Below are 12,043 nucleotides of genomic sequence, written 5' to 3'. Positions count from 1 at the left end.
GTGTAACTTTCTGTGTTTTTCTATTGAAATCCCAACCACTTGATTCACCTTTGTGTAACTGGTGTTTCAAACTCAGCGACGTCATGCAGGTAGTTCAGTAGCAAAGACGACGCTGATCTCTGCCTTACTGATAAAATTAGGTCAGCAGTTGTGTAGCCTACCATATTAATTTTTAACTCTCAGCTTTGGCAAGGAGATGTGAACTAAATGGTCCTTACATGGTTGCTTTGATCTACCTGCCTGAGTGTAAGAAGCCCTGTATATTTCACATATTGATGTTGAATTTCACAGTAAGTGCAGCAGAGATCTCTGCAGAGTGATGGGCCTGTTCCATGTTTCCAAAGCTGAAAAGTCTTGATCCTCTTTGTCCCCTTCCATTATCCTAAACAATAACATCACATTCTTTCAATGCCTGAATATCATGGAATAACTGGAAATGCTTTCGACTACACCTTATGAATTTCACATTTCAGTAATCATATTTTCTCTAGGTTTTTAATAGTAGTGCTATGCTTTCATGAAATTTCTTGGTTTGATTGCTGCCTGGTGGTCACAAAACAGCATAGAAACTGATCAAACTGAGACCAATAGTCATTGCAAGGGGCTGTAAGAGAGCCTAGAGACTAGGGCCTGGAGAGCTGACAGGGAGCAGGGAACCAAGATTCCATTGCTGAAGAGGAATGAAGAAAGCATCACCTAGAGCCAGGTATTGAAGCTTTGGGATTTCTGGACAATGGATTATTGGAATTCAACTGTGTAAGAGAAATAGAATCAATGGCCAGGCACATAACGGGTGTGGAAAGGACTGTGATACTGAAACACGGATGAAATCTGACAAGAGTTAACTTTAGAATCAAATTGTCTCAAGGCCTCATCTTTGTTGCCATAGTTTCCATTATCGGCACAGCACCATTAGCGACAGTGTACGCAATTCTTCAGTCACACATAAGGCGATTCTTGATTTTAATCTCCAGGTTAGGAGAGGAATGTTGACTCCACAATACTGCTGTTATTTCCCAGCAAGGTCTAAATTTCTGCTTCTCAAGGGGTGTAAGTGATGTACAGATCTCATGTCTTAGTTGAGTGCGCTTACCTGCATTGTCCTCTGTGAAACAAAAAATGTCATTGTAACTAATCCTTTTAACATCTTTACCATGATGCCAAGAAAACATTTAAATCTCAAAGGTCACAGTCTGAATAAGATTAACAAGATAATTTGTCCAGCATGTGATGCATGTACCATTCTATAATTTGGTTAAAAATGGCCATCATTGCCGCTGTGCTGCAGATTACTCAGAGACCAATTGTATCAAAGTAAATCAACTGAGGGCATTATACAGTGCTAATAAATCTGTTTCCCTTATAACTAGAATATTACTTAAGGTCCCTGAATTACATGATTGACTGTCTGCGTCACAGGATCCTCTGCCTGACCGCTCCCCTTCCCTCTCCAGGTTCCTTCCTCTCCAGCCCTTTTCCTTTCCCACCCAACTGGCTTCACCTATCACCATCTAGCTATCCTCCTTCCCCTCCCGCCACTTTTTTATTCTGGCATCTTCCCCCTTCCTTTCCAGTCCCGAGAAAGGGTCTCAGCCTGAACCGTCACCAGTTTGTTCATTTCCTAGGTGCTGCCTGATATGATGAGCTCCTCCAGCATTTTCTGTTTGTTGCTTTCACTTCCAGTATTTGCAGGATCTTGCCTTTATGATTTGCTGGTTATAATTTGTGTGTTTGCATCAATAGTCATTATTATACAGCATCTCTGTTGTGGAAGGTGGAATTTTCCCCTTGTCACTGCAGTTGGCCTGGCGTTGCACAAGTTCTATGAATACCAGCACTGTGTCACATAAGTCAGTGCAATTTTTAACCACTGGAATGCAATCAATGTGAGTGTCAGCACCAAAGATTACGCTACATGGACAGATTGCATAGCCTGGCTTTGCATTTCTTTCAGTATGGAAGATTAGGGAGTAAACCCTTGAGGTGTTTAAAATGATTGATGATTTGACAGAATGGATTGAAAGAATGTGTGTCCTCTGATGAATCATTCAGAGCAGAGAGGCTTAACTTTAAGATTAGAGCCAGGCCATCTGGGGTGACGTCTGGAACGCTGTTTCACATAAAACATGGTGGAAATCTGAGAAAAGATGTCCATGAAAAGCTGAGGTTAGATCCACTGGGACTTGTGGAATTGAGTTGTATTTCTAGTACAAGGTCATGGAACCAGGGTCAACAGTTGGATCTGTTGCATTGTGACAGTGGAACAGCGAGTTGCTGGTCTCCGCTCTCGTTGATGGCGGAGCGACCTCTCTCTCCCTCGCTGGAGAGAGAGAGAGCCTGTCTGAGATACCAAAGTGCTGGGTTATGGACTGTAGTTTTGATGGACTCTGGATCAAGCTCTCTTTGGGGATTTTTGCCATTGCTTGCATGATGGAGGTAGTGTGTGGCGGGGGTGGGAGTGGTTGGTGCTTCTGGCGCGGGTGGAAGGGGGAGCGGGGATTGATGTTTTTGCTGCTGATTGTGCGGGGGGGTGGGGGAGGGGGGCTTCAGGCCTTCGATGTTCTACAGTGTTCATTTTATGGGGTCTCTTGTCTCTTGTCTCTTGTCTCACGGATGCCTGTGAAGAGTACAAATTTCAGGTTGTATATTGTATGCATTCGCTGATATTAAATGAACCAAAATGAGTATGTATCAAGAATAACTGAATTGAATGATTACAAAACTTTAAAAGGCTGAATATACCCACATTCCTAATACATGTGCTTTATCTTCATGCAATTTATCTTAACTTTGTATCAAGTTTTCTTTTTTAACAGGTTTCTTTTCGCTTCTGTTTACTGTTGACATTAGGTTAAAAGTAATTGGATAGAAGTTCCATATTGGAAAATTATGCACCTTTCTTCTGAAATCAAATCATTTTGCATTAATGAACATGCTCTTCTCTACTCTCTCCAGTGATGCCCAACCCCCAGAGGTTCAAGGGCAGCAGTATGATCTCCTTTGATGACCTTGATATTACTATATCTGTGCCCTGGTATATTGGCCTAATGTTCCGTACAAGAAAAGCTAACGGATTCCTTGTTCAAGCAAATGCCGGAACTTCCTCCAAAATTAACATTCAGGTGAGCAGTTGTCCAAGAGCTTTGCATGGAGACGTGAGAGACCGCAGAAGTTAGAGTCTGGAACAGCAATCTGCTAGAGGAGATCAGTGGGTCGGGCAGCATCTGTGGAAGGAAAGGAATTGTGGGCATTTCCGGTCAGGACTGATGCAGGGTTTCAACCCAAAATGTTGACACTTCCTTTCACAGGTGCTGTTCAACCTGCTGAGTTCCTCCAGCAAATTGTTTGCTGCTCCTGAAATACTGCACATTACTGCCTCTGCTGAACTGGACCAGTTTTATTTATCACTGGAGTTGGGTGTAGCAGCCAATGTTCCCTCAATTAACCAATGCACGCACACATCTTTTGCTGCTAGCACCCAAAGGAATCTAAACTGCGCACAAAAGATTGGCACCCTCTACCTTATTGTTATGTTAAGTATATTTCATGATCGTATACAATCACAATTCCTGATGCGGACGGTGTTGACATGGAGCTTGCGAAGATTTGTCTGCAGATTTTAGAACTGGCTTATTTATACTGTTTTTATTGAAGAAGTTATTCAGTGCCCGCATGTTGTTGTCACTGGGTAAAAAATTGCATTGCACAAGAATTTTGCGCACACTGGTCATTACAAATTAGAAGGAACATTGGTAGCAGCAATCATTCTTTGAACATTAGCAGCGAAATCTATCACAGTTAACATCACCATTTTCATAACTTTCGGAACTGCTATCCTATCTGCAATGTTAAAGAACACGTGATTTCTTCAGGATTGTATTTTGAAATGGTAACAGTGATTGTGTTTATCCCGGCTTGCTCGTTTTCTAATCAAACAAGGTTAATGCTTATATTTTATACAATTTAATGAAATATTTTGTGAAAAAAAACTCTCCCATTTGCTGTGGGAGCAGATACTTGGTTTCATTCTGGGAAAATCGTGACTAGAATTAATCTGATTTAGTTACCTTCAACTGTCTCTCCACCTGCAGGGACAGCAGTAATCTCTGGAAAATTAAAACATTTCTTTTTGCTGGCCTCACACTAATACTGAGCAGCTGTAAAATTATCCAAGGATATCCTTGGTATTTTTCAAGAGCCGTAGGGTTTCTGCATTTCTATTTACAGTGAGCATTGACAAGTATAAGCTGGCTTCATGCCTAAATAGTGAAGGGAGTAGTGTGAAGTAGTGTGTGTCTTCCTTTTACTGTGTACAGTGAGAATTAGACCCAGTGCTCTTGCTTTTCCATCCCTGGCAGATAGCAGACAACATCCTGCAATTTGAAGTGCACAACAGACTCGGACTGAAAGCCAAACTGAGACTGACTCGGATGCGGGTTAGTGATGGAGAGTGGCACCATTTACTGATTGAAATAAAAAGTATGAAGGATGGCAAGGACATCAAATACATGGCCGTCATGTCCTTGGATTATGGAATGTACCAGGTAACTCACTGCAGGGAAATTCCTGCAATTTCATTAGCCTCCAGAGACCATTGTAAATGTTTATCCACATAATTACTTTCAAAATTCAAATGCTCTAACATTTTCTGTTGTTCATTCTTTGGATATTTTTTCTGTTTCATGGATGTCTGTGAAGAGTAAGAATTTCAAGTTGTAAACTGAACATATTCTCTGATATTAAATTGAACCATTTGAAAATTGGAAAAGTAGCTAAAGATTTGAGCATCTGAAAATGTTACTTGAGCACCTGTCCCTGAGCACTTAAATTCATTGGATTTCTCCTGGGCTCCCTTTGGATAGTGGTGTGTGGTGTTCTCAATGAAAGTTGCTATAAAATCTAAATACTGCCACCTCAAAATGGTTTAGCATCAGTGTCTTTTATTTTGGGTGGAAACCACTTTCGCATTGCTATCCTATGGACATTCGTATGCTATGGATCATTCTTTATTTTTTTTTATTGAGATACAGCGCCTTCCAGCCCTTCGAGGCACGCCGCCCAGCAATCCCCCAACTTAACCCTAGCCTAATCACGGGATAATTTACAATGACCAACTAACCTGCCAATCAGTATGTCTTTGGACTGTGGGAGGAAACTGGAGCACCCACTGGAAACCCGTGCGGTCACGGGGAGAACGTACAAACCCCTTACAGGCAGCAGCGGGAATTGAACTCTGGTTACTGGTACTATAGAGTATTCTGCCAACCACTATGTTACCACGCTAGCATGCTATATTTTTCCAACAGTTCTAATTGGACATGAAAGGCACAGCATTGAAACAATAGGTCATGCATCTTCCCTCAATCAGCAATGGAATCTCAGTATAAATAATTATATATTTTCATCTTGTGGCTGGAGATTTAATTTTGCTTTTAATAATATTCCATGAACTAGGTCTAATGTTTGTAGCTTGTTCATCCTCATATTCCTTTTCCTACTCCAGTATCATCACCTCTTCTGACTATTTATCTTTCTGGCTGTTCAAAATTTTAATTTCATCTCCTTGTCTTCTCACATGCTTTATTTTCCCCTTTTCTGCTTTTCCTCTGTCTAAGGCAGGGGTTCCCAACATGTGGTCCATGGCATAAAAAAGATTCGGAACCCCTGGTTTAAAGGGTGAATATGACATGAGCACCATTTCTATACCTTGCCTAGAGGAGTGCCTTGGCTGCCAAAGTGTTACGACAATAACCTGCTTGGTTGACATGACGTTGATGAGCATTGCTGTTGCAGATATGTTTTCCAGTGGTTTATAAGCCCCTTTCCCCACTCCCCAAGGAATAACTTTCACTTTGTTTGCATCCTGTGATCATTTGGGATATCAAGAAAAATATCAATACAGGGTAAAAATGATCACCAAAGTTCTAAATTAGAATTTAGTTTATATTGTGTAATGCACTTGTATTGAATTTATTACATCGAAGACTGAGGGGAGATTTGATAGAGATATACAAAATTGTAAGGGCTACAGGGAGGGTAAATTCCAGCAGGCTTTTTCCACTGAGGATGGGTGGCTCTACAACTAGAGGTCATGGATTGAGGGTAAAAGATGAAAAGCTTAAGAAGAACATGAAGGGAAGCTTATTCATTCAGAAGGTCGTGAGAGTGTGGAACGAGCTGCCAGCACAAGTGGTGAATGCGAGCACATTTTCAATGTTTTAGAGAAGTTTGAGTAGATACATGGATGGGAGGGGTGTGGAGAGCTATGGCCCCGCTACAGGCGGTTTAAATGGCTTGGCATGGACTCGAGGACCTGAAGGGCCTGTTTCTGTGCTGTACTTTTCTATGACTCTATGTTACAGTTAAAGTCTGTCCCGAGCCTTATAGGCTCATCAGGCCGGTGCTTATGCCGGTTTCCGTGGCGTGAAGCGACTCAGAGTACAAGACTCTCCCCACCCCGATAGGGCGCTAGTCTATCGCAAGGTTAACCTCCAGCATTTTGCCGGTACCCATATTCAGCTGGGTGGACTGCAGCACTATGTGGTTAAGTGCCTGCTCAAGGACACAACACACTGCCTCGGCTGGGGCTCGAACTCATGACCTTCAGATCACTAGTCCAATGCCTTGACCACTTGGCCATGCGCCACACTATGACTCTATGATTACCAGGAATACCTTGAAGGAAAGGAAAATCAGATGAAGTATTACAGTTTCACGGGATCCCGGCACCAATGATGAATGTCAAGAGTTGTACTTGATCATTTGACCTTCCTGTGCACTGTGCAGGGTTGCAACAATGCTGTGACCCTGCTAGTGATAACTGTTATTAATGATAACATCAGACCACAAGGGTTATCTTTTATCTATTCTTTTTTCTGCCATCACAGGCTTTTTGCCATCTAGCAAGTTTGTGTTTATTGTGGGACATCAATGCATTTGAATTAGCCAATAACTGAAAAAAAATTCTGAGGCTTTAATTTTTCAGGCCAGTGTAGAAATTGGGAATGAATTACCAGGATTAAAATTGAGGAGTATCTTTGTTGGACGTCTTCCTGAAGATTTGGGTACAAGCCAGCAAGGGTTCTATGGCTGCATGCAGGTAAGGAACAACAAAGGGTCTTTCTTTTCCTCTACTGTTAAGACCTATACTTGAGTCACAATTGAAAAACAAAAATAAAACCTCATATACTGGAAAGAACTTCATATCCTATTCTGCTCACCAAACTAACTTGCTTCCTCTCTTTCTCACTTCTGACGAACAATCTGCAGCCTGATTAGTTAACACTTTCTTCTCTTCTTTCTATAGATGCTGACTGGCCTTTTAAGCTTTCTCTAGCATTTTCTGTTTTTAATGTAACTAGATTACCTTTTATACGGGCACCGTAGCACCCATTCAGCTGGATTAGTTTTCTGCCTGAATGCCATAGTTTTATTTTGAGTCTGTGACTCCTGATTTATAACGTGGGGAAACATCAGCTCAGCATCTACCTTGTCAAGCCCAAGCAATCTGGTGTTTTAGTAAGATCACCTTTCGCCTTCTTAACCTGAGCAAGCATAGGCCCAGACTGCTCAGTGTCTTCTCCTTGGGCAATCAGTCAGATGAAGATTGGCTGTGCTGCCTCTTCTTTAATTTGTAAGACTAAACCTCCGTGATGTATTCCTGATGAGCTCTCACTGAGGCTCTGTGAAATTACAGTATTTCCTCTAAAGGCCAACACAATGTTTGTCTTCCAAATTTTTGCTGTATCTGCATGTTACCATCAATGTACCATTATACCCTGATCCCTCTGAAGACCAACATTATTTCAATCTCTCACCATTTGAAAATATTCAAGTGGATGACTTCATAAACATCATCCACCACAACATCACCCATTCAGTAAGGCTAACTATGTCCCCTGAAGCCTGTCTTCATTCTTCTCACGTTATATTGCCAGCCAGGTTTAAGTATTCAAAGATAGTTCTTAGTCTCTTTGTGCTCCAAGAACACCAATTTGCTCTATTGACTAATTGTGAAGAGATGGAGGATGTGTGACTTTTTTACAGAGGGATTGAGAGTGCATTCAATGCTAATGGCCATTCGGGTACACTATTTTGTTTTATGTTTTTGTTCTGTTGGTTGCATTATGTCCTGGTAAAGAAACACTAATGTCCAGGAATAGGCAGCATCTTTAGGAAGAGGTACAGTCGACGTTTCCAGCTGAGACCCTTCGTCAGGACTAACTGTTAGTCCTGACGAAGGGTCTCGGCCCGAAACATCAACTGTACCTCTTCCTAAAGATGCTGCCTGGCCTGCTGTGTTCACCAGCAACTTTGATGAGTGTTGCTTGAATTTCCAGCATCTGCAGATTTCCTCATGTTTGCCCAGGAATAGATCAGTCTACAGTAAGTGGTAGATAGAGCCCAGTCCATCAAAGGGAAAGCTTTCCCCACCATTGAGTGCAAATTTACATGGAGCTCTGCTTTCAGAAAGCATCAACCATCTGCATGCTCTGTTCTTGCTGCTACCTTTGGGCAGGATGTACAGGAGCCTCAGGTCCCACACCACCAGGTTCAGGAACAATTTTTGCCCCACAACTGTCAGGCTGCTGAAGCAGAGTGGATAACTTCACTCACTGCAACTCTGAACTGATTCCACAACCTACAAGACTCACTTTCAAGGATTCTACAACTTATGTTCTCAATATTTTTTTACTTGCACCATTTGCCTTCTTTGCACTCTGGTTGTTTTAATTTTTGGTTATGTATAATTTTTAATAAATTCTATTGCATTTCTTTATTTTCTGTAAATGCCTACAATAAACTGAATCTCAAGGTAGTATATGGTAGCATGCATGTAGTTTGATAATAAATTAACTTTGATGTTGAGCAGCCTCTGGTGTGAAGTGTCTTCAGCATAATATTGTGATGCAGAGAAGAAAAATTTCTTTAACGTGATTGATGTGCATTAACTTTAAAGAGAGTTCCTTTCACTCCTCTGTAATAGGGACTGCGAATGGGTGATACTTCAACAAATGTAGCCTCTCTGAACATGGATCGGGCTATAAAATTTCAAGTAGAGAATGGTTGTCATATTCCAGATCAGTGTGATGCCAATCCCTGCCCCTCAAACAGCCGCTGCATTGATGATTGGGATAGTCACTCCTGTTTCTGTGAACCAGGTATTTGGATAACTTCCTTGGCTCAATACAGTGTTTAGTTATCAGTGGAAAATTGCACTGTTGGCGTAATTCTTAATTCTGAAGATATTTTTGATCTTCTGACTTCAAACTTTGCATGAGCTTCTACAAATGTATGTTAAGTCCTTTGTATTTAATAACTAAAAGGAAATGGCAGATAGAATGCAATGTAACTGTATGGTTATCCACCTTAGAAGGAAGAAATTAATAATAGGGAAGCTTTAATGCAAAGTCACAGAATTCTGGAGTATCTGCTTGGAGTTCTGTGCACAGTTTCAGTTTGCAGTACGTTGCAGAGACGTTTGGTTGTGGTTGGTTGGAATGATGGTTTGTGGAATGAAGAGGTGGATGTCTTGAAGAGAGGCTGAATATATTTGACCTATGTACATTGAAATGTAAGAGTATCAGAAAAGATACTGAAAAGATTGACAGGGAGGATATGAAGGACTTCTTCCGTCAGAGGGTTGTGACTCTTTGGAATTCTCTACCTAGCAAAACATGGGAACAGAGTCATTAAATGTATTCAAGGCAGAGATTGACCAACATATTTGAGCTACAGTACAAGGGAGTTGAGGGATATGGGAAGGGAGTGGGAAAGTGATTTTGAGGCCAAAATTGGATAAGCAGTATTCTTCTTGAATGAAAGAGCAGGCTTAAGGGCCTTACCAACACCAACTTTTTTCCTGATGTTCTGATTTATAACTTTTACATAGGATTGCCAATAATTGTATTCCAATATTTATGTATGTAACCTTTATTAGATTACATTATGTCAGGAAATTCAGTGCCTTTAAAAGCAAAGAAAAATAGAAATACATTGTGGAATAGTTAAGAGAAAATTGAGAAAGAAGAATGGGCACAGTATGATTTAAAACTGGGAGACTGGAAGGGTTGGATAGGATGCAAGAGGGTGCAAGGGTGAATAATGCAGAGCTAGGAATTGTTTTAAAAACTGGAACTGAAATTGAAGATGTACAGCTAGAGAGATATGTAACAGGAAGAACGGATCAATATTATAAAATGACCCTCGGAATGCAGTCAGGAAATGAAAAAATATATTTATCTTTTTCCATGAATGTTAGTGTCCGTAGATACATACATATGTCAATTAATTTATATATGTAATTATTCTGAAGCCAAAGAATCGGTTGGATGTTAAGATGCAAATAGTGGAGATTACATGGATCAAATCTGATGAAATAAGATAGAGAAAACCATTGTCACCAATGATCACAGTCACAGAGTAAAATGATTATAGTAGTCCGGTTCCCCAATTGCTGAGTGCAAAACTAGGGGGATTAATCTCAGCGTAAGAGATTGCCCTTTTCCAGCTGAGATGAGCTGCACTTTAGATTCTTACCAACTGAAAGCCAGTGAGTGTCCTGATGCTGAGATTAATTGATTTTTGGAACTGAAGGTATCAAAGGGTGTAGGGACTGGGAGAGAGAGGGATATTGTATCAGCCATAATTTTATTGAATAGAGAAACAGGCTTAAGCGACTTTGTGACCCGGACCATGATATCTATAAGTAGTAAACTGCTAATAGAACAAGAGAGTCATCGCTACTGACGAATAGTACTAAAGCCTTGAGTTGTGGGACTTGGAGGCAGGAAACTAAGCAGCAAGCTTGGCTGTACAGAAGTCAGGGGTTCTCAACTTGGGGCCCATGGACCCCTTGCTTAATGGTATTGGTCCATGGCATAAAAAAGGTTGGGAACCCTGAATGGATAGAAAGAACAACTACATTTTGAGGCACTCAGTTTTTCCATCAATGAAATGTACTTTCAATATAGTGTTGTCAGTGTATTTATGTAAATTTTACCAACAACACTAAATTGAAGTACAGAAGTATAGAGTGAAAATGTGGAAGTGCCATCAACAACTTTGAAATCCTTTTGATAAGATGGTGAATGCTTGGGGATCATCTCATTTTAGTCAGGTTTGATGAGGTATTTCTATTTGTTGTGAACCAGTTAAAATGAGATACCTATGACTAGTTATTTATTAATGATTTACCAATGTACATCAATTATGTTAATTATTTACCAATATGCATTATAAAGTAGAGTGATGTCATCTGTTACTCTGAGAGCTTTACATGTGCATAGACTGTTTCGTTATGCAGCTTTAGAATTGAATGTAATTTCATGGATAATTCATTTTGAAAAAAGGTGCAGTGCAAGTATTTATTAATCTAAATATAATAATTATTTTCACCCCCCGTCCCCGAACAGGATTCTTTGGGAGGAACTGCATAGATGTCTGCAAACTGAATCCATGTGAACATGTGTCTCACTGTGTTCACAAACCAGGTTTCACACATGGCTATTCCTGTGACTGTGGAGAAAACTATTATGGTCAATACTGTGAAAACAAGTAAGGAACAAAAAACTGGTGATATATTTGGAGCTAATTTTAAGCAAGAAATACCATTGTTTGATTATGACAAGGCACTCTTATCTTTCTGTCTTATCGTTAACAGATAGAGGGTTCACAGAGAAACCAAGAACACTGACATACTTTTGTTTTGACTTGAGAAAATATGTCAAATTGTAATTAACATTTTAAAAAGAGCTAAATAAATATTTGTTTTTGATTATGGGTAGTAATTTATCAAGATATTCTTAAGTAATCAAATGCTTTATGTAACAGAATGATTCCTGGGACAGTGAACAATTTGTTTGTGGAACACTACACTGCCCTGGGTGTGCTCTTTCAGGTTGTATCGTGTTGTAGAGTCCAGTTGATCATCTTTGGACTGTGAAGTTGGATAGTTTTATTGTGGCTGCCGGGTCCTTTCCGTCAGAGACACCTCATGTGATGCACTGCAACGTGGTCTGAGCAGTCAAAACATACAGGACAG

General features: G+C 40.4%; 1 protein-coding gene across 4 annotated transcripts in view; it reads left to right on the top strand.

Moving 5' to 3' along the window:
* Positions 1-12,043, top strand: part of celsr1a (cadherin EGF LAG seven-pass G-type receptor 1a) — a 369,401-nt gene that overhangs the window by 279,327 nt on the left and 78,031 nt on the right. For all 4 annotated transcript variants that reach the window (XM_063072573.1, XM_063072570.1, XM_063072574.1 and 1 more), the window contains exons 10-14: positions 2,956-3,122; positions 4,359-4,544; positions 6,986-7,099; positions 8,987-9,161; positions 11,415-11,556. In XM_063072573.1, the coding sequence (XP_062928643.1) occupies positions 2,956-3,122; positions 4,359-4,544; positions 6,986-7,099; positions 8,987-9,161; positions 11,415-11,556 (784 nt within the window). The remainder of the gene's footprint in view (positions 1-2,955; positions 3,123-4,358; positions 4,545-6,985; positions 7,100-8,986; positions 9,162-11,414; positions 11,557-12,043) is intronic.

The sequence above is a fragment of the Mobula hypostoma genome, chromosome 20 (assembly GCF_963921235.1).
Source record: "Mobula hypostoma chromosome 20, sMobHyp1.1, whole genome shotgun sequence".
Taxonomy (NCBI): Eukaryota; Metazoa; Chordata; class Chondrichthyes; order Myliobatiformes; family Myliobatidae; genus Mobula; species Mobula hypostoma.
Note: the sequence above shows the minus strand (reverse complement) of the source record. Positions and strands in the feature narration are given on the sequence as shown.